The sequence below is a fragment of the Armigeres subalbatus genome, chromosome 2, assembly GCF_024139115.2.
Source record: "Armigeres subalbatus isolate Guangzhou_Male chromosome 2, GZ_Asu_2, whole genome shotgun sequence".
NCBI lineage: Eukaryota > Metazoa > Arthropoda > Insecta > Diptera > Culicidae > Armigeres > Armigeres subalbatus.
The window spans coordinates 319,246,825-319,268,928 of record NC_085140.1 but is presented as its reverse complement, the minus strand read 5'-3'; the positions used below and the strand labels follow the sequence as shown (position 1 = coordinate 319,268,928).

General features: G+C 41.4%; 1 protein-coding gene across 6 annotated transcripts in view; it reads left to right on the top strand.

Annotated features, from left to right (window-relative positions):
• LOC134212654 (nicotinate phosphoribosyltransferase) overlaps positions 1-22,104 on the top strand; it is a 69,111-nt gene that overhangs the window by 30,004 nt on the left and 17,003 nt on the right. For 2 of the 6 annotated variants that reach the window (XM_062690692.1, XM_062690693.1), the window contains exons 6-7: positions 12,445-12,585; positions 12,683-12,854. In XM_062690692.1, coding sequence (XP_062546676.1) covers positions 12,445-12,585; positions 12,683-12,854 — 313 coding nt within the window. Of the gene's footprint in view, positions 1-12,444; positions 12,586-12,682; positions 12,901-21,533; positions 22,095-22,104 lie in introns of all 6 variants that reach the window. The other 4 variants (XM_062690688.1, XM_062690689.1, XM_062690691.1 and 1 more) reach the window with 4 other exon arrangements.

The window sequence follows — 22,104 nt, the reverse complement described above, 5'->3', positions numbered from 1 at the left end:
CCAACTCGAGCACCAACAATCAAAAAATATATGGGGGTTTGTGCAACTTCACTACAAATGCTCATACATGTTCGGCGAACCTTGACTCCACCCCCGACAACTCAAACCAAAATCAAACCGTTTTAATTTTTTCCAACCGAGCCGCCAACTGTCAAAAGGTTGTTCGAACAACTTCACACACGTTCAAACAAAGCAGCAACCGAAGCGTTTTCGTGGGGGCGGAGTCAATGTTCGTCGAACTGCTTGACTGGTGTGTACGTTGCATAACGAACAAACTCGCATGAAAACACCCCCTTGAAATGATATGTAGTTCTTGAAGCAGTCTACCGATTGGGTGGCGCTAGTGTTGCCTTTCCTATTTTAAGCTCCGTTCATACCGCCGCGAGAGCATAGGCGATTGACGCTTTGATGTTGCATGAAGAAGAAGAAGCAGAAAGATGATAATCAAAAATATTCGCACAGGAAAACAAACGAAAAAATTTTTGAAACTTTTCTTCAAAATTCTAGAAGCAATTTAATTAAAAACGGTAAGCAGTACGGGGTTAGACTTGTTTTCTACTGCACAATAAACACAATATTTCAATTTCAATTTTTATTCTGTGATATCATACTTAATACACAGTATAAGAAAAGTCCAACCCCGTACTGTTTACCGTTTTTAATTAAATTGCCTCTAGAATTTCAGAGAAGAGTTTCAAAAATATCCTCGTATGTTTTACCGTGCGAAATTTTTTAAATATCATCTTTCTGCTTCATGCAACATCAAAGCGCCAATTAATAACGTCGAAAATCACGCAGCAATGAAATACATCTCGGGTACTTATTCAAAAGCACGTATGTGATTTTGTAAACAAAGATTTAAACGTCGATTAATCCAATCTTATGGCACTCCCACGCAAACCAACACCACCAACGGGTAACCGAAGGCTTCCTCTACCTGTCTGTGGTGATGGTTTGCGTGGGAGGGCTATCAGATCGAACAAATCGACGTTTGAATCTTTGTTTACAAAATCACATACGTCCTTTTGAATAAGTACTCGAGACATCTCGTTGAATATAATTTGAATAACAATGCAACACATGCCGCTTACGCATCCGACTGTTCTGACTTCGTGTGTTTATTGCTTAACCGGCAATGTTTACATCCAGCACCATGTTGCAGCACCATGTTTTTGGCTTCAGTCGAGTTGTTCGTGGATGACAGCCGTTTCATGGGGGTGCATGAAAATCGTGCATATCGCATACACTGCCGTGCAACGTCGGATAAGAAATACACATATATCGCCTCCACTTTTGTACGCAAAAAGCGTTTTCGCGACTGGTAAGCGATGAAATTTGTGTGCATAGGCATCGCATAACAGAAAAACATTTCTATTATGCATGCATTCTGGTTGTCTGGGCAAGCTTATTGGGCAAGAAAGGCACCATCACCGCTAGGTGGATTAATCTGGGTTTTTTCTTTCTCTTTCCATCGTTTCTCACAGCTGCCCTTACTTTGCACCGTTCAATGTGCAAAAACGATCCATAAAAAATGAAAAGCGATCCGTAAATAATATATGAATGTTCCATAAAACGCTACCATAAATCCATAAAATATTTCGGGAGATTCCATAAAGCATAATTTTATGATCCATAAATCTTTGAAAAAGGATCCAAAAAAACTATATTTGCGCAATTTTTATCCTGATGATGATCCATAATTTCAGTTATATGATCCATAATTTTGGTCATATGATCCATAATTTTGTTTATATAATCCATAATTTTGATAATATGATCCATAATGCTTGGAAAGAAGGCCAATGAAACTATATTAATTGATCCACACATTTTATAAAATCTATGGATCAAAATTTATGGATCATATCACCAAAACTATGGATCATTTGAACAAAGTTATGGATCAAATAGCCAGAATTGGGGATCATATGACTAAAATTATGGATCATATTACTGAAATTATGGATCACGATAAAAAATACGCAAATTTGAAGTTTTATGGATCAAATTATAGTTTGTCATATGTTCATGGGAGAATTGTATTGTTTTTCTTGACCATGTTAATGGAACATTCATTCATTTCATTCATTTATTTAGTTTACATCTAAACAGATAACACTGAATCAACAATTTGACGCCACAATACACGGTTCGAAGCCGCATCTTTCCATCCTCGGATACGCCCCACGCTCGCCAAGTCGTTTTGCACCTGGTCTGCCCATCTCGCTCGCTGCGCTCTACGCCGCCTCGTACCTGCCGGATCGGAAGCGAACACCATCTTTGCAGGGTTGCTGTCCGGCATTCTTGCAACATGTCCTGCCCATCGTTCCGGCTTTAGCTACCTTCTGGATACTGGGTTCGCCGTAGAGTTGGGCGTGGTTCATTTTTCGCCGCCACACACCGTCTTCTTGCACACCGCCAAAGATGGTCCTAAGCACCCGTCTCTCGAAGTTGGTTGCAGTTAGTTATTGGAAAAGCGCACTGGGGAAAGGTTTGGTTCTTCTCAGGACCAGCATTTTATGGAAAGAAAGAGTTAATTGCGAAAATGGACTGTTTTGGTAGCATCACCGTGGTAGCTTAGTTGCTGTTATTGATTTCATCCATTCGAACAAATTTATTGCATCATCTCCCTCCGACGCGCGCTTTTGATTGTGCTACCGAAGGGCAACATTCTGTCGTCGCCAAACGATTCAGTTTTGCACTTTGAAGAAAATTAATCTCGGATCAACCTTTTATTTTGTATAAAATGATGAACCGGAAAAATCGATTTTATTTCCAATGACTAACAAAAACAAATTAACTTGCCAGAAAATTTCACTTTCTGCCGACGACAGCCAAATCGATAAAGACGCTACTTTAGAGAAAAAATCTACAGCAACCACACACCGGCGACCATCGCTCAGACCGACAGAATTCAAACGATTATATTTTGTATTATGAAAAATTTTCATATTAACCAATAACCAATTTAAAAACCTTGCGAGAAAATTTCACAGGATGCTCTGAATTTCCAGACTCTTCCATGCTTTGGGACCGCTCTCTATAGAATCCCGATCAAAATGCCTCGCGCGCGCTGGAAAGCAGCCTTCTTGTATCTAATGCATTAATCCCATTAGCCACGCACCTTCGTTAATCGTTATGAGTGCACATCATGGTCGATCTTAGACCATTGCAGGAACTGGCGGAACCTTCGGATGAAGGTGGCCTCGACGAGTGATAGCTCAACCTCGGAAGAAAATTATTTCATTAACTCTGGTCTTGAAAAAGACCTTTGGATTTCGGCTCATTTGGAGAAGGAAAAAAAACAACACGATTTTAAATCCGCGATGTTTATTGCACAAAGGTGTGGACTGTAATGGCAATGTCTGCTTAGGGCATCTATTTTTATAGCTGAATTCCTTCTCTTCCGCTTCTCATCTGGACGGTGATTGGTTGCCGCTCTGGGATTGGCGCGAACCAAACAGCGCACTGCTGTCAACGACGTTGTGGAGGGAAACTTCGCTTAGAACATCGCTGGCCGGCGAACGCAGCTGCCATGCACCACACACACACATTTGCACTTTGGACTTGATGTTCGCAAAGAGGTTTGGGAATATGGGATTTGATGGAAGATAAAAAAAATATTTTCGCAATGTTGGTTGCGAACATTTACCCCCCCCCCCAGGTAAAGCTCAGAAATGTTGTTGGATTGTGGGTTTTTGACTCGAATGGAAATGGGGGCAATTAAGATACTGGATGAAGATATAGACCGGTGGAGTTTTATCTTGCAGTTGCTGAAGATGTTTCCGACGAGACAAACGGTAACCCGGGATATCTTCCAAGGTAGGCCCAGGGATGATAGCCATTAGACGGATAACTCCAATGAAACAATACTCCTTGTAGGTCAACGCAGCATTGCATATAATCTTCTTCAGGTGCGTCTTTGTGCCCTTTCCCACGGTTTCCCAGAGCCTTGCCTTCGTACAAACAGTGACGAGCTCCCGATCCTCAATGTGTGTCCTTGTAGTCGAACGAAGATTGCTGCAGTGAAATAAACTCTTGATTTGCCAGCAAGAATTTTAGGGTTAACACTTCCTTCTTGTAAATGGCCCATTGGTGGGTGAAGCGATCGTTCGTTAGTGCGGAAGGAAACGAGAGACTCTGTAATGTGATTCTTGTCGAGTTGCACCACCCTGTATTTGGCATCATAGAGAAATTGGGAATTATGTATGAAATCACCAACATGTAAAAGGTCGTCGGAGCTGATGGAAACAAGCCAATGGAAAATTTGTCCAGATTTCAAGGCTTCTTTGTCGCTTGCTTCAAGTGTTTGAACGTAACCGACAATTTGCTGAGGTTGTTGGAAGCATATTACATTTGTCATGAAAGGAGGCGTATCTGAATAAACAACTGGTGTTGCGATTCGAGCTGGTCTACATTCTGACAATTCCTCGTCTGTAACGACATCGGGTTTATTCATCTGGTTCTTATCATTGCATAGGAAAGCGGGTTTAATAGCGCTAGGACAACAGCATGGCATTGCTGCTAACCAGGCACAACAGCACTAGCGATAACCCATCCTATGCGAGTTTCCTGGAGAACGGGAAGTTCTGAGATTTTCAGCTGACTAGGCAGAAGGAGCTTAAAAAATAGCTTAATTCCAATCAACAAGTCTATTTCCCCGGGAGTGTGGAAGGCTGGGTCGGCGATTGGTAGTCCAGATGGAAGAAGCCATGATTGAGTATTAAACTTACGGGATGGCATCATACCTGTGATTCGATCTGTTACGAGACAATCCAACTGTGCTTGGAAATCAGAATGTTTCGAACTAATCTATACCTTGACCATTTCTGAAAGAGTGTTTTTCCTTGCATTGGCTCCAACAATTTCGACCTTGGCAGGAACGCGTGGGAGATTTAACACATTGATCAACCTTTTCGTCACCAGGTGCGGCTGGGGCCCACAATCCAAAAAAGCACGGCATGTGTGCAGTTTACCGTTGCTATCCATAATATTTACAACAGCGGTCATCAAGAGGCTGTTGTCAAAATGGGGAGCTTCGTTTACTGAGAGAGTAGTAGTTACAGGGGAATTCTGGTTCACATCAAGAGCTTGGGCGGTTGCCGGAGGAATATTAAGGGGTTGTGCATTTACATGTGGTGGGTTTTCAAAGTGCAATAGTGTGTGGTGCTTACCTTGACACTTGTGGCAGGTGTACGGGAAACCACAGGAACTACTTGGATGTCCTTTCCGTAGACAGTTGTAGCACAGCCTCAGCTCTCGAACCTTTGCATGACGTTCAGGAATGGACATTGCACGGAAGATCTCGCACTTGAAGTTGGGATGTTCACCTTGACACAGCTCGCAGGTTGCCTCGGAACTTCCAATGATAGCATACATTTTGGCTTGAGAACTTCTCACCGGGTTGGCAGGCTGATTCTTTATTGGAACGGTTGGTCGCACGTTGATTGGACATGTCGATGATTCTTCGCAGCGTTTGAGGATGGCACACCGCTTCTTGAGAAAGATTATGGTGTCATCGTAGGTTGGTATCGCCTTATGTGGGATGGTTGCTTCCCACTCTTTATCCTTGTCTAGCCCTCCTTAGCCGTGCGGTAAGACGCGCAGCTACAAAGCAAGACCATGCTGAGGGTGGCTGGGTTCGATTCCCGGTGCCGGTCTAGACAATTTTCGGATTGGAAATTGTCTCGACTTCCTGGGCATAAAAGTATCATCGTGTTAGCCTCATGATATACGAATGCAAAAATGGTAACTTGGCTTAGAAACCTCGCAGTTGATAACTGTGGAAGTGCTTAATGAACACTAAGCTGCGAGGCGGCTCTGTCCCAGTGTGGGGATGTAATGCCAATAAGAAGAAGAAGATCCTTGTCTTCACTGGCGGAGACAGAGGTGGGGCACCACGCGATGCAATCACACCATTGTTCTCGAAGGCTATTGTTCTTGCGCTTAGTGGTGCCCCACCAAAAATCAATAGCTGGCTCCGCCAGTGCTTGTCTTGTCCAGGGCTCCAGACACGAGGTTGAAAACAAATCTTTCGGAGATTCCATCCAGCTCATCTTCGATCAGAACCAACCCATCGATATGTCTTGTCACTTCATCGATAAGCTCTCGTAGCTCCTTCGGGTTTTCTTGGCTCATCCGCCGGAGGTTCAGCAGCCCTTGAATGTGGGTATCCACGATGACCCGTTTATTCTCGAATCGATCCTCGAGAATTTCCCATGCGTGTGTGTAGTTGTTGTCGTTAAGGGTGCGAGCGTCGATTATACCGGAAGCCGCTCCAGGTAATGATCGCTCCAGATGGTACAATTTGATGCAATCCGAGTCGGTGGAGTATCGCATCACGTCAGAAAACATAGCTTTGAAGCGAGGCCAGTTCTCTGGTTTCCCATCGAAGGTCGGAATCGGTGCCTTCAATGGCTGCTGTTGAACAATGATTCGTGGATTTTCAGCAGTTGGCTGGTGTTGTGCAACGGGAACAAAACGAGATGCTTGGGCTGCTCGTTCGACAAGAACACACGTCTCGTTGTAGTGAGTTTCAAAAACAAGGTATCCCTGGTCTTGCTCTTCGACTCTCTCGGGAGGGCACGCTGCCATGACCTGGTGATGGAGTGCCAAATAGTCTTAGAAATGATTTTCCAGTCGCATCAGCCTCTTCGATCGCCTTCCGAATGCGAGTAACTTTTGCCTTTGCTTGGCTACGCAAGTGGATTATTGATTTCAGGTCCGGCGTCTTCACTTTTTCACTCACTTTTACTGGCGTGTGCTCCATAGGCATCGAAAAATAGTCCAAAACACGCTTTTACTTACGTCAGTCAAACACAAACACGACCGGACAAGTTTACTCAAATGTTCTAGAACTTTCCGGTATCAATCGCTTCAGTTTAAGAGAGTTCACCTCACTGCTGTTTTCTTCGAACACGTCTGTGTCGCTATTAAAACTCGCGACGGTAACAACGATGACGCGAACTATTTACGGATTCACTTCGTAGAACACCGGAACTGGAAACAAACTTTCCGCGACGCCTTCTCACATATGCCGAAGAAAATTATTTCAATTAACTCAGTTTCGAAGTTGAGCTAATCACGGCTGGAATCCTCTAGTGGCTCGGATGAGCGGAACTGGACCAATCGGCTGATTGTCCACCACTGTCGCCGGGAGCGACGGAAAAGCTAGCTCGGATTAGCAGAATTGGACCAATCGGCTGATCGTCCACCACTGTCGCCGGGAGCGACGGAAAAGCACCACGGTTGTGGTCTCCTATCCGGTTCGTTTGGACAAAAAAAATTTCCGATCCTAGACCATTGCAGGAACTGGCGGAACCTTCGGATGAAGGTGGCCTCGACGAGTGATAGCTCAACCTCGGAAGAAAATTATTTCATTAACTCTGGTCTTGAAAAAGACCTTTGGATATCGGCTCGTTTGGAGAAGGAAAAAACAACACGATTTAAAATCCGCGATGTTTATTGCACAAAGGTGTGGACTGTAATGACAATGTCTGCTTAGGGCATCTATTTTTATAGCTGAATTCCTACTCTTCCGCTTCTCATCTGGACGGTGATTGGTTGCCGCTCTGGGATTGGCGCGAACCAGCTGTCAGCGACGCCGTCACGATGCTGTGTTGCCGTTGTTGTGGAGGGAAACTTATGGCTTAGACCATCGCCGGCCGGCGAACGCAGCTGCCATGCACCACACACACACACATTTGCACTTAGGATTTGATGTTCGCAAAGAGGTTTGGGAATATGGGATTTGATGGAAGATAAAAAAAAATATTTTCGCAATGTTGGTTGCGAACACATCATATTTACACCCGTAACAGATCACAAAGGGGTGGGGCTAACGGACATACTTTATTGCATATAAGAAATTGATTGATCGAGATTCTGCAGAGAGCGGTCGAATAAGATTTCCCGCAGAGCGATGGCAGCGGAATGGATACAGCAAGAAAGCTCTAGTATCTATTGAATCATCTCCCTCCGACGCGCGCTTGTTATTGTGCTATCCATTGGCGTAAATAAGGGGGAACCTAGGGGGGTCTTAGCCCTCCCTAGAAAAAAATTAGCCCCCCCTAGGATTTGACAAAGTAGTTAGCAGTGATATCAGTTTTCAACATGTAGCATAGCGAATTATTGAAAAAGTTTGAAGACAAATGTGTTATCTCGCATCTTCACCCTGTCATAATGAAATGAGTGGCAGATAATTGAGTTTTTTTCTCATTTCTGAGAAAGATTCCTGTCTTCTTCATTGGCATTGCATCCCTCACTGGGACATTGCCGCCTCGCAGCTTAGTGTTCAATTAGCACTTCCACAGTTATTAACTGCGAGGTTTCTAAGCCAAGCTACCATTTCTGCATTCGTATATTATGAGGCTAATACGATGATACTTTTATGCCCAAGGAAGTCGAGACAATTTCCAATCCGAAAATTCCCTAGACCGGCACCGGGAATCGAACCCAGCCACCCTCAGCATGGTCTTGCTTTGTAGCCGCGCATCTTACCGCACGGCTAAGGAGGGCCCCTAAAGATTCCTGTGTGGCACTAAAATTGCACTTGGTGTTAATTATGTAAAGGCAATTGGGGAATAAAGGGTCCATGAAAAAGAAGAAGAAGGGCAAGGGAAAGATGATATTTGAAAAAAAAAAAAGGCACGGGAAGCAGACGGATATTTTTTAAAAATCCTCAAACAATCTGGCAGCATTATATTTAAAAACGGTTGCAGTACGGGGTTGAACTTTTTTTATATTGTAAAAACACATCATTTCGATTTTGAATTTTAATTTGTGATATTGCACTTTATACATCGTATAAGAAGAGTCCAACCCCGTACCGCTAATCGTTTTTAATTAAATTGCTCCTAGAATTTTTGAGAGTTTTAAAATAATTTCCGTATGCTCTCCGGTGCATTTTTTTTAAATATCATCCTTCGACTTTTTCTTCTTCATGCAACCTTTTTTCGCCAATATCTAATTGATTTGAAGGCATCAAAGCAAGCTTCATATGAACAACAATGGAGAGCTACCAAAATATCAATCAAAGCAATCGTGTTTGCAGTCAAAGATATGTGGTCAACCATCACGGACTAGAAGAGTAAAAGATTTTCAGCAGACCTCCGCTTGCCTAGCAGCATGATACTCTCCACAATTCCCATATGCATCCGAGAAGTATTCTCATCAGAATCCGAGAGGAGTAATTCCCATCAGAATACGAGAAGAATTCTCATTAGAATCTCTGAAGAATTCTTTTCAGAATCATCGAATTATTCCATCCGGAATACAGAAGAACTCACACTGGATTCCTTTCGGTATCGTTGATACCCTTGGGAATCTGTGGGGGATACCCTTCAAAATTCCTAAAGGATTCTCTTCAGAATCTCTAGTTAATTGCCTCGGTATTCCTCCAGAGTCGTTCGAATATTTGTTTCGTTTGGAGATTTGCTTCGGAATTCATTGACGATTTGTTTCAGAATACGTCGACGATTTTCTACAGAATCCCTAGAATATTTAATTCGAAGTCTCTCGACATTTTGCCTCGGAATCCCTTAATGACTTGTTTCGAAAACCTCACCGATCGGAATCCTCTGACGATTTGCTTTGAAATCCCTCGAGGAATAGCTTCGCAATCATTCGACGATTCGCTTCAGAATACATCGACGGTTTGCTTCGGAATTCTTCGAAGATTTAGTTCGGACTCCCTCGACGATTTACTTCGGAATCCTTCGACGATTTGCTTCAACATCCCTTCGCAATCGCTGGAGGATTCTTTACGGAATCCCTAGAGGATTAATTTACTGTTCCTCGACGATTTGCTTCTGGATCCGTTGATAGATTGCTTAGAAATCCTACGACGATGTTCTTCTACATCCCTGAAACATTTGCTACGAAAACCCTGAACATTCACGTTGGAATTCCTGGAGGTTATCAGACGGAATCTTTGGAACATTTCCGTTGGAGCTCCTGGAACATTTCCATCGGCATTCTTGGAATATTCGCGTCGGAATTCCTGGAGAATTCCAATCAGAATCTTATTGGGATCCCTGAAACGTTTGAATATGACAGCGATCCGTCACAGTGTGCGGGGCCAAGCCGAGGCTACAACACTTAGTCGCAATAGCAATAGCTATCAATTTGAGTCGTTGTAGTAATCATCGGCTGGTAAACAAATGCTCTTCGACACTGTGGGCTACAACAGAAAAAAACATGCCTCCTGAGCCGACGTTCTGATATTCATCACATTACCACTAAGATAGAATGAGGTTTTAAATTGTTTGAGAATTTTTGAAAAGAAGCTCAAAATAGAGAAAATAGATGAAGGGGCTATAGCCCCCCTGGGCATCGGGGCTAGTTACGCCAATGGTGCTACCGAAGGGCAACTTTCTGTCGTCGCCAAATGATTAAGTTTTGCACTTGGAAGAAAATTCATCTCGGATTGACCTTCTTTTGTATAAAATGGTGGCCCGGAAAAAATCGATTTCATTCCCAATGACTAACAGAAACAAAACCAAAGAATCTTGCCAGAAAATTTCATTTTCCGCCGAGGACAGACAAATCGACAAAAACGCCATCTAAGTGGAAAATTTCGTTTAGCTGCTTTAGTGTTTGAAATGGCGCATTGTTTAAAATAAAGGATCTGTTCAGAATCGTTATTATCGTTTAAACGGATAAATTCAAAAACTTTTGCCGAATAGTCTGTTTGTCTGGGTGAAGATTTTTCCCAACGGTCAATACTTCTTCTTGGATAAATAGTTTGAGTCCTGAAAAGGACTGTGTGTAATTCATTCTTGAAGTTCCTCTCATTCTGCCACCGGTGTCATTGAAAACGATACACGTACGCTTCTATTGTGGGTGCAAACCGAACGTTGCCAATTGATATATTTGCGTTTGGTTTCGCGCAACTTCTGGTTAGGTTTATTTTTCCTTTTTCTCGGACATTTTTATGGATGGTGTCTTCTAGGATTGTGATATATACTGAAAGCCAGACGAGTGTCTTCAGCGTGTCGTGTCGTGTTAATCCCTTTTCCACGGTTAGAGAACATAGTCTACCAACTGGGAGCTACTACTCGGCTTCTTGATTAAGTTGACCATCGAGCAGTTAAGCAGACACAAATTATGATGATAAACACCACCCATTTCGTATAGCTACGTGGTTTTACGTCACCTTTGCGTACAACTCGATTGGGTTGCACCTTTGAGTTTTTAAATCTCCATTCAGATTACTATCAGAAATCAAGGTGAGTGTGATCCTTGATTTCAATCTAGGACAAACATTACAAAAGCATGAGGATTACTACTCCTGGCCACGCCCATCTTCACCGTAATTTGGGAAGAAAATGTTGATGTAGTTCTTACTTAATGTCTACTAAAATATTACCTTGAGATACACAAACAGTGTTCTTACGCACTTAAAAGCTTGAAAATCACTAAAACATGGTCAGAACTTAATCGAAATGAATCGCAATGTCCGTAATTTTTTGATGTTTATATTTTTGCTATTTTTTTTTTTTTTGGAAACTTGGAAATAGTCCAAAAACACTAAATCGAATTAAGCCTCCTTGAAATTTCATTCGAATTAGCTGAAAATTTGACAGAAGGCTTGTTTGTGCTTAAGGAATTGTGATTCTGAGCTGGCCGGATGAATTTTTGATACTTTTTGAAAACATAAAGAGGTCTGTTAATTATGCAATGGCAGACATAGGAAAGCCTTCAAATAATAACTGTAGAAACGACAATAGAAGTTGTAGAAAAAGAAAAATAAGTAGAAGTTATTTCAATAAACGTGTCATTTAAGAAACTCATTTAGCCAAGGTAGCACCATTATTCATAAGCTATCTAACATAGCGCCCAACCATGCAATATGAGCCGTAACAAATGGAAATAATTGCAAAACAGCTCACATTTGATTGCCGCACAAGCGATGCTCCATACCCGTCCTGCTGTATTTTCACTGCGACAGGAATTTCCCGTGTTTTATTCGCTATTTAGCAAAGATTGATCGATAATTTCAGTGAATATCCTGCCGTTTCCGCTCTCGCTTCAAACCGCCCTATAACCTAGGTGGTCTTGCCATTGGACGCGGTCGGAATCGTGTTCGCTTATGACGATGCGATGGTGTAGTTTTATGCTCGATGACTTGCCTTCCAGGGGAAAAGATTATGGTTGCAGAAAACTCACTTCCATGTCGTGCTGAATGTGTAATGAGCGAACGGGCATTTCGATGGCATGACATTGCACGCGGGTAACTTGAACGGGACAATGGAAGACGAAACTTTGGCTTGGCGTTTAATGCGTTGATGTCAGATCGAAAAGATTCTAATATGTCTAAAACAACAGTTCGATCATAATTGTTTTAGACATTTGGAAAATTCAGGAGCCGGAGAAGCGCAATAACTTATCTGACCCTGCACTCAATAAAAAAAAGTTTAATCGTTTCCGGTGTTTATTCCCTAGGTGGATTCGATGGCACGTCCAACGTGTTGGCGGGCAAACTTTTCAACATACCGGTGAAGGGTACCCACGCCCACGCGTACATCACCTCCTTCACCGGCACCCAGGAGCTGAAGACACGTGTACTGGCGCACAAGGAAACCGGTAAGTCCTGCCCTTCCATTTTCCCCACCTTTCTGGTTCGTAACCACCTTTCAATGGCCGGCATTCTTGTTTCGCCCGATTGCACCAACAAAAAAAGGGGACAAACGCGACCTGCTGGAGCTGGCCGTCGAACACCGGGTGCTGCTGTCCAAGGTCCTGGACATCTCGACGGACGAATCGAGCGAGGGCGAACTGGCCGCGATGGTTTCCTTTGCGATTGCCTTCCCGAACGGTTTCATGGCACTAGTCGACACGTACGATGTTAAGAGGTATTCCGCTTTTAGGCTACACTCTCTCGGATATCTTCCTATTTTGGTGTGCATATTTTCTTTATTTTATTTTTTCATTAGTTTGTACGATTTTTTAAGATTAGATGGGGTACCACTTTTTGGGGAGAATATTCCAAAGCTTCTTTTTGTTAGTTTTCAGTTTAGTCGTTTTAGGGTTGAGAACTATCTTTTTTCCCACTATTCTTCCTTCTGTTCTCGGTTTGCTGACTGTTTTCATTGCACATTTCAGAAACATACACTATTTGTTTTTCTTTATTTTTATTTTTTTTCCGCACTTTAAAACGCTAATTAGTTTTTATGGTTTCAATCGTATTATGATATTTTTTTTTCAATTGGTTCCAACTAACAACTAATTTTAATCCTTTCTGATAGAATGGCGTAAGTTCGAATATTGCGATGTGGATGTAATAAAAAAAACACAGTTTTGTTTTGTACGAGAGTATGATACACGTAGAAAATCTGAAACATTTTCTGTAGAAATTCAAGTCAATTTTCCATAGAAACTCAATAGATCTTCAAGGGAAGTTCAAAAGAATTTCTCGGCGAAATTTCTAAAATTTGCCGTGTAAATATTAATAAAATAACTTTACTAATTCTAATGATATTTCTGAGAAAATTCAGGGTTTTTCAGATAAATTTAGAAAAAAAAAATCGCGGTTAAATTTTTGAAGAATTTGCCGTGCAAGCTATGACCATGAGAATTTTCTGGGGAAGAATTTCTCGGGAAAATCAAAAGAATCTTCCGTAGAAAATTTTCTGTGGATTTTTCTGGGGAAAATGCTGTCAGTGCGCCTCTCATTATATTTAAACCCATCAACAACTATGCGACACCAATATAAGGTCGAAAAGACAAAACATCGAAAGAGACAAAAGGTCGAAAAGTTAAAAAGCAAAAGATAAACGTTATTATTTATTACCAGACTAAGGCCGGAGTGGCCTGTGCTATACATAGAAGTCTTCTCCATTCAGCTCGGTCCACGGCTGCACGTCACCAACCACGCAGTCTGCGGAGGGTCCGCAAATCGTCCTCCACCTGATCGATCCACCTTGCCCGCTGTGCACCTCGCCTTCTTGTTCCCGTCGGATCGTTGTCGAGAACCATTTTTACCGGGTTACTGTCCGACATTCTGGCCGATATTTCGTCACCACCAATACAAACTCGTGGTGGGTGGCTTGCGTTGTCCTCTCTTGAGCCTCTTCCTATCATGTACTTCGTCTTCAACGTGTTGATGACTAGTCCAATCCGTTTAGCTTCGCTTTTCAGTCTGATGTAGGATTCCTCCATCCTCTCAAAGTTACGTGCCATAATATCAATGTCGTCGGTAAAACCTAATAACTGGACGGACTTCATGAAAATCGTACCACTCGTGTCTTCATATTACCCCTTCCAAAGTGATGTTGAATAGCAGACACGAAAGACCATCTCCTTGCCGTAACCCTATGCGCTTTTCGTAGGGACTCGAGAATACCCTTGAAACTCGAACTACGCAGATCACCCGATCCATCGTCGCTTTGATCAACCGTATCAGTTTATCCGGAAATCTGTTTTCGTGCATTAGCTGCCATAGCTGGTCCCGAAGATGAACGTAGAAGAAGGAATAAGAAAGAACGAATAAAGAAGTAAGAAGAAGGAAGTCAGGTAGTACGAACAAGGAAGGAATAATGAATAAGGAAGAAGGAAGCAGAAGAAAGAAGAGAACAACCTTCTTCCTTCTTCATTTTTTCTGTAAATAGAAAGAAGAGGGAAGAAATAATAATGACGGAAGAAGACAAGAGAAGGAACAAAGAAAAGGAAAGAAGGAGAAATAAGTGAGCATAAAAGAAGAAGGAAAAAGGGAGAAAATAAAGGAAGAAGGGAGAAAGAAGGAAGAAAGAATAAGGAGAAAGAAAGAAGAAAAATAAAGACGGAAACATTAAAATAAAAAATAAAATAAGAAGGAAATAGGAAAACGGAAGAGGGAATAAGGATGAAGGAAGGAGGACGAAAAAAAAGTAAGAAGGAAGGAGAAAGAAATAAGTAAAAAAAGAAAGAAGAAAGAGGAAAAAAGAAGGAAGTTATTTTTGAACTTTTGTCCCTATCGACGTTTTGTCTTTTCGACCTTTTGCTCTTTTGGACGTTTTATCCATTTCGACCAATTGTCCCTTCGACCTTTTGTCTTTCGATGGTTTGTCTCTAATTCGCATACGTTACACCAAGTAAATTTGATAAATACCATTTGTTTTCGTAATTAATAATGGAGAAATGACAAAACAAGTTGAAATTTTTTTTTCGGGGTCTGATAGATCATCCAAAATATCCTTGAGTCCAAAACTTATGATCTACAGTTACCATGCTAGCTTTTTTCGTCACTCCAAGCTTGGATATGTATTCAACCATATCCGTAACATATTCTTGAAGATCAAGAGACATGGTCAGATGATTGTGGTATATCCTAGGTCATCCAAACCGTCCTTGAGTTTAGAACTTGTGATCTACAGCAACGACACTAGCTTTTTTTCGTCACTCCAAGCTTGGATATGTATTCAACTATGTCCATAACATATTTCTGAAGATCAAGAGGCATTGTCAGACGGTTGTGGGATATCCTGGGTCATCCAAACCGCCCTTGAGTTCAGAATGGGCGATCTACAACTACGACACTAGTTTTTTCGTCGCTCCAAGCTTGGATATGTATTCAACCATGTCCATAACATATTTTTGAAGATCAAGAGACATGGTCAGACGGTTGTGGGATATCCTGGGTCATCCAAACCGTCCTTGAGTTCAGAACTTGCGACCTACAGTAACGACACTAGCTTTTTTCGTCGCTCCAAGCTTGGACATTTAATCAACCATGTCCATATCATATTCTTGAAGATCAAGAGACATGATCAGACGGTTGTGGGATATCCTAGGTCATCCAAACCGTCCTTGAATTTAGAACTTATGATCTACAGTTACAATGCTAGCTTTTTTCGTCGCTCCTAGCTTGAATATGTATTCAACCATGTCCATAATATATTCCTGAAGATCAAGATAAATGGCCAGACGGTTGTGAAATATCCTAGGTCATCCAAACCGTCCTTGAGTTTAGAACTTGTGATCTACAGCAACGACACTAGCTTTTTTTCGTCACTCCAAGCTTGGATATGTGTTCAACTATGTCCATAACATATTCCTGAAGATCAAGAGACATGGTCAAACGGTTGTGGGATATCCTGGGTCATCCAAACCGTCCTTGAGTTCAGAATTTGCGATCTACAGGTACGACACTAGCTTTTTTCGTCGCTCCAAGCTTGGATATGTATTCAACCAAATCCATAACGGTGTCAGGCCATTTGGCCGAATGCCGTCTGGCCGAATGCCGTTTGGCCGAACGGGTCATTTGGCTGAATGCCGTTTGGCCGAATAGTTGAAAAAAATTGACCTCAAATTACGAGTTGCGAAGAGTGAGGAATAAAATGTGAGTAATGTGAAGTAAGAAGTGAGAAGTGAGACGTGAAAAGTGGGAAGAGAAAAGTTAACAGAGAACTTCTTCCTTCTTATTTTTCCTCCTTCCCTCTCCCTCCTCCTTCTTCCTTCTTTTTTATTACGTCTTTCTTTTTCCTTCTTATTTTTTCCTTCCTTTTTTTTCTTCATTCTTCTTTCGCTTCTCTTTCTTTTTTCTTCTTCCTTCTCTCTAATTCCTTCTTCCTTCTTTCTTTTTTTCTTCTTTCTTTTTTCTTCTTCCTTCTTCATCATTTCTTCTTCTTTCTTCCTTTTTTTCTAACTTTTTTCTTATTCCTTCTTCCTTCTTCATTATTTCTTCTTCCTTCTTTATTCTTTCTTCTTCCTTTTTCCTTCTTCCCTCTTCCTTCTTCCTTATTCCTTCTTCCTTCATCCTGCTTCCTTCTTCCTTATTCCTTATTCCACCATCCTTCTTCCTTCCTCTTTCTTCCTCTTCATTCTTCCTTCATCCTTAATCCTTCTTCCTTTTTCCCTTTTCCTTTTTCCTTTTTCCTTCTTCCTTCTTTCTTTTTCCTTCTTCCTTCTTCCTTTTTCTTTCTTCCTTCTTCCTTTTTTTCTTCTTCCTATTTTCTTATTCCTTCTTCCTTCTTCATCATTTCTTTCTTCATTCTTCGTTCGCTTCTCTTTCTTTTTTCTTCTTCCTTCTCTCTAATTCCTTCTTCCTTTTTGTCTTCTTCCTTCTTCCTTATCTCTTCTTCTTCCTTCTCCCTTCTTCATTATTTCTTCTTCCTTCTACCTTTTTTTCTTCTTCCTTTTGTCTTATTCCTTCTTCCTCCTTCATTATGTTTTCTTCTTTCTTTCTTCTTCCTGCATCCTTCATCCTTCTTCCTTCACCCTTCTTTCTTCTTCATTCTTCCTTCAACCTTCATCCTTCTTCCTTTTTTTTTCTTCCTGTTTTCTTATTCCTTCTTCCTTCTTCATCATTTCTCCTTCCTTCTTTCTTCTTCCTTCTTCGTTATTCTTTAATCCTTCTTCCTTCTTCTTTCTTCCTTCTTCTTTCTTCCTTCTTCTTTCTTCCTTCTTCCCTCTTCCTTCTTCTTTTTTCCTTCTTCCTGTTTCCCTCTTCCTTCTTCCTTTTTCCTTCTTCCTTTTTCCTTCTTCCTTCTTCCTTCCTCCTTCTTCCTTCTTCCTTATTTTTTCTTCCTTCTTCCTTCTTCCTTCTTTGTTCTCTCTTCTTCCTTTTTCCTTCTTCTTTCTTCCTTTTTCCTTCTTCCTACTTCCTTCTTCCTTCTTCCTTCTTCCATCTTCATACTTCCTTTTTCCTTCCTCCTTCTTCCTTCTTTCTTCTACCTTCTTCCTTCGTCCTTCTTCCTTCTTCCTTCTTTCTACTTCTTTCTTTCTTCTTTCTTCTTCCTTCTTTTCACTTCTTTATTCCTTCTTCCTTTTTCCATCTTCTTTCTTTCTTCTTCCATCTTCTTTCTTCCTTCTTCCATCTTCTTTCTACATTCTTCCTTCTCCTTCTTCCTTATCCTTCTTCCTTCTTTCTTCTTTATTCTTCCTACTTCACTTGTTTTTCGTTTTTCTTCCTTGATTCTTTCTTCTTCTTTGTTTCTTTCTTCTTTCTCTTTCCTTCTTCTGTTTTTATTCTTCATTCAGAGAATTTCAACTATTCGGCCAAACGGCATTCGGCCAGATGGCGTTCGGCCAAATGACCCTTTCGGCCAAATGGCATTCGGCCAAACGACATTCGGCCAAACGGCATTCGGCCAAATGACCCTAAACCTCCATAACATATTCCTGAAGATCAAGAGACATGGTCAGACGGTTGTGGGATATCCTAGGTCATCCAAACCGTCCTTGAGTTCAGAACTTGCGATCTACAGCTACGACACTAGCTTTTTTCGTCGCTCCAAGCTTGGATATGTATTCAACCATGTCCATAACATATTCCTGAAGATCAAGAGACATGGTCAGATGGTTGTGGGATATCCTGGGTAGTCCAAACCATCCTTGAGTTCAGAACTTGCGATCTACAGCTACGACACTAGCTTTTTTCGTCGCTCCAAGCTTGGATATGTATTCAACCATATCCATAACATATTCCTGAAGATCAAGATACATGATCAGACGGTTGTGGAATATCCTGGGTCATCCAAACCATCCTTGAGTTCAGAACTTGTGATCTACTGCAACGACACTAGCTTCTTTCCGTCACTCCAAGCTTGGATATGTATTCAACCATGTCCATAACATATTCCTGAAGATCAAGAGATATGGTCAGACGGTTGTGGGATATCCTGCGTCATTCAAACCGTCCTTGAGTTCAGAATTTGCGATCTACGGCTACGACACTAGCTTTTTTTCGTCGCTCCAAGTCTGGATATGTATTCAACCATGTCCATAACATATTCCTGAAGATCAAGATACATGGTCAGGCGGTTGTGCGATAGCCTGGGTCATCCAAATCGTCCTTGAATTCATAATTTGCGATCTACAGTTATGACACTAGCTTTTTTATTCGCTCCAAGCTTGGATATGTATTCAACCATATCCATGACATATTCCTGAAGATCAAGAGACATAATCAGACGGTTGTGGGATATCCTAGGTCATCAAAATCGTCCTTGAGTCCAGAACTTGTGATCTATAGTTACAATGCTAGCTTTTTTCGTCACTCCAAGCTTGGATATGCATTCAACCATATCCATAACATATTTCTGAAGATCAAGAGATATGGTCAGATGATTGTGGGATATCCTAGGTCATCCAAACCATCCTTGAGTTCAGAACTTGTGATCTACTGCAAAGACACTAGCTTTTTTTCGTCACTCCAAGCTTGGATATGTATTCACCCATGTCCATAACATATTCCTGAAGATCAAGAGACATGGTCAGGCGGTTGAGGGATATCCTAGGTCATCACAACTACAGCAGTGGATTTCCCAGATAACCGTCAGAGTTTGAAAAAGCCGTATATGGCGATTATAGCGCTATCACAGTGCAAACATGCTTCATATTGGCTCTATAATTGCTTTATATTTGCCGAAAAAGCGAAATATAGTGCTAATGATTACTTGGGTTTCCCGTCTCTCAAAGTTCCAAAATATTCAACTGTAATAATCGCATACATATAGCAACTTCGGGTAAATATTGTTCAGCAACTGTAGATTTGTAATCACGAATAAAAGTATAGTTTGCATGAGCCAGAATATCCCAAACTATCTTACGATGTCTGTAGATTTCCAGGAAAAGTAATGGATATAGTTGAATATGTGTCAAAAGTTTGAGTAGTGAAAAAAAAAACACTGCGGTACAACTGTTGATTGCACCGCAAGGATAGTTTGGATGACCTAGAACATCTAAACTGTTTGGCGATGTATGTTATACTTCCAGGAGATGTAATGGGTGTGGTTGATCACGTATCAAAATGATGTGTAACGAAAAAAGCTATTGTCAACTGTTGATCGCAACTAAAGAACTCAACGACAGTTTGGATAACTCAGAATATCCCAGAACAACCTAGTGGTATTTTTAACCTTCCAATAGATGTGATGATCGTAGGTTCTGTGCTAAAAGACAGTTTAGATGACATAGAAAATTTAAAACTGTCTTCCGGTATCTGATGACCTTGACCTTCCAGGAGATGTAATACTCATGGTTGAATATACATAGAAAATTTATGTGACGGAAAAAGTTTTTTAGTAGCAATAGATATGACCTCCCGAACTCAAGATTAGTTTTGGTGGTCAACAGTATATTCAAACAATCAGCAGGTATATACAAGGATTACAACTTCCAGGAGATGTAATGGAAATAGTTTAACACGTTTCAAAATTTTGAGAAGCAAAAAAAGCTACAACCACAACTGTTAATCACAAGTCCCGGAACTCAAGAAAAGTTTGGACAATCAAAAATATTTAAAAGCTATCTTACAATGTCTTTTGGTCTTGAAGGAGTTGTTATGCACATTGTTGGATACATAACGAAACTTTGAGCAACGGAAGAAACCTTCAAGGCAGCTGTAGTCCTGAGAAGTTTTGTAGATGTAGAATGATGTAGAATATATTAAAACTATCTTACGATGTATAATGACCTTCCAGGAGCTGTAATCCATGAGCATAATACAATTAGATACTTTGAGTGACGAAAGATCTACTTTCACAGCTGTAGATTTCAAGTTCTGAAATCATGGACAGTTTGGATTACTCAGAATAGCTCAAAACTATCTTACGATATCCGTTGGCCTCCCAGGAGATAATGAATACAATTGAATGCATATTGAAGCTTTGAGTACTGAAAAAAGATTTTTTCGCAGCTGTAGATCTCATGTCCCAAACTCAATGACAGTTTGGATGACCCAAAATATCACAAAACCGATCTTACAATATCTGTTGACCTCTTACGAGGTGTAATGGCTATAATTGATTGCATATTGAAGCGTTAAGCACTGATTTATTTCGCTATTGTAGATCTCAAGTATTGAACTCAAGGACAGTTTGGATGACCCAGAATATATCAAAACTATCCTACTGTAGATCTCATGTCCCGAATTCTAGAATAGTTTGGGTTTCCCAGAATACCCCAGAACGATCTTACGATATCTGTTGACCTCTCATCATAATTGAATGCATATCGAAGCTTTTACTTACTTACTTATGGATCATGTACACCTTCGGTGGTGCAAAGGGCCGACGTGGGCCTGAAAGGGTTAAAACAGTGTACTAATTCGTTTCTCAATTCACTAAAACCTGTCCGGCGTTCTTGTCCGAAGAATTCAACGAATCCCCGGACAAACTTACACAATAGCTCTGTTTTCCTTGACAAATCTGAGTTAAAGTGACTAACGAAATTAAGTTAGTTATCGCAAGGTAGTTATGAATTTACGCTGCTATCTACATTTAAACCGAATCCAGATGTTGTCCATGTTTGGATAGGTAGATAGCTTTGCGCCTTCCCCTTTGGAAACTTAAAGTTTTGAGAAACTATGTTAAAAACTGAAGAATCAAGCAGCTTCCGCGATATTCCATTAGAATGTGGAGCTATATAATACAACAAAATAAATTTAAAAAAAGACGCATCCACATCGCAAAAACTTTAAACTTTTAAATTTTATGAAATCTATCAAATACTTTACACCACATCTGACTGTTCTACCAAAACTGTACTTTTCTCCTGTCACTCTACTCACACAACTAACTCGCTCTTAACACATGCGCCCACTCCCACGGTAGTGAAAAGCACGACACAAAAAGTACGCTCCTAGGCGACAACGGTTGCCTGCTAGATATGTCCAATTGTGACCCGTGTTGTCCCCTGATCGGTTTCGACTCTAGCCAGACGACGATGATGACGACACCGACCGTATTGACTACAGACGATCCGGACGCCGACACTGCCCCGGCCGACGAAGATCCGGCCGAGGCACAGCAAACCGAATTGAACGAATCGGAAGAGCGGGAAGACTCTGGTGGGCCAGTCGATAGTAGTACTTGTTATTATTGTTCCGGTGGAATGGCGCGTGTTAACGACTATTGTGAGAACGGTAATCTCCAGCAGGGCGATGATACTAATGATGATGCTAGTGCTACCGATCCACCAGAGGCGGACACCGAAAATGCCCACCAAGGGTTAACCAACGGCAATGGGCTGATGTCCTCGGAGATGAATGGCGACGACGGAGGCGAGGACGATGGGATGACGCCGCCGCCCATGTGTGCCAACTGCGAGGCCAACGCACGCAACGCCAGGGGCTGCGTCATCCGTCATCTCAAGTCTGTCGGAAAGTGCTTCAGGTAAAGCGAA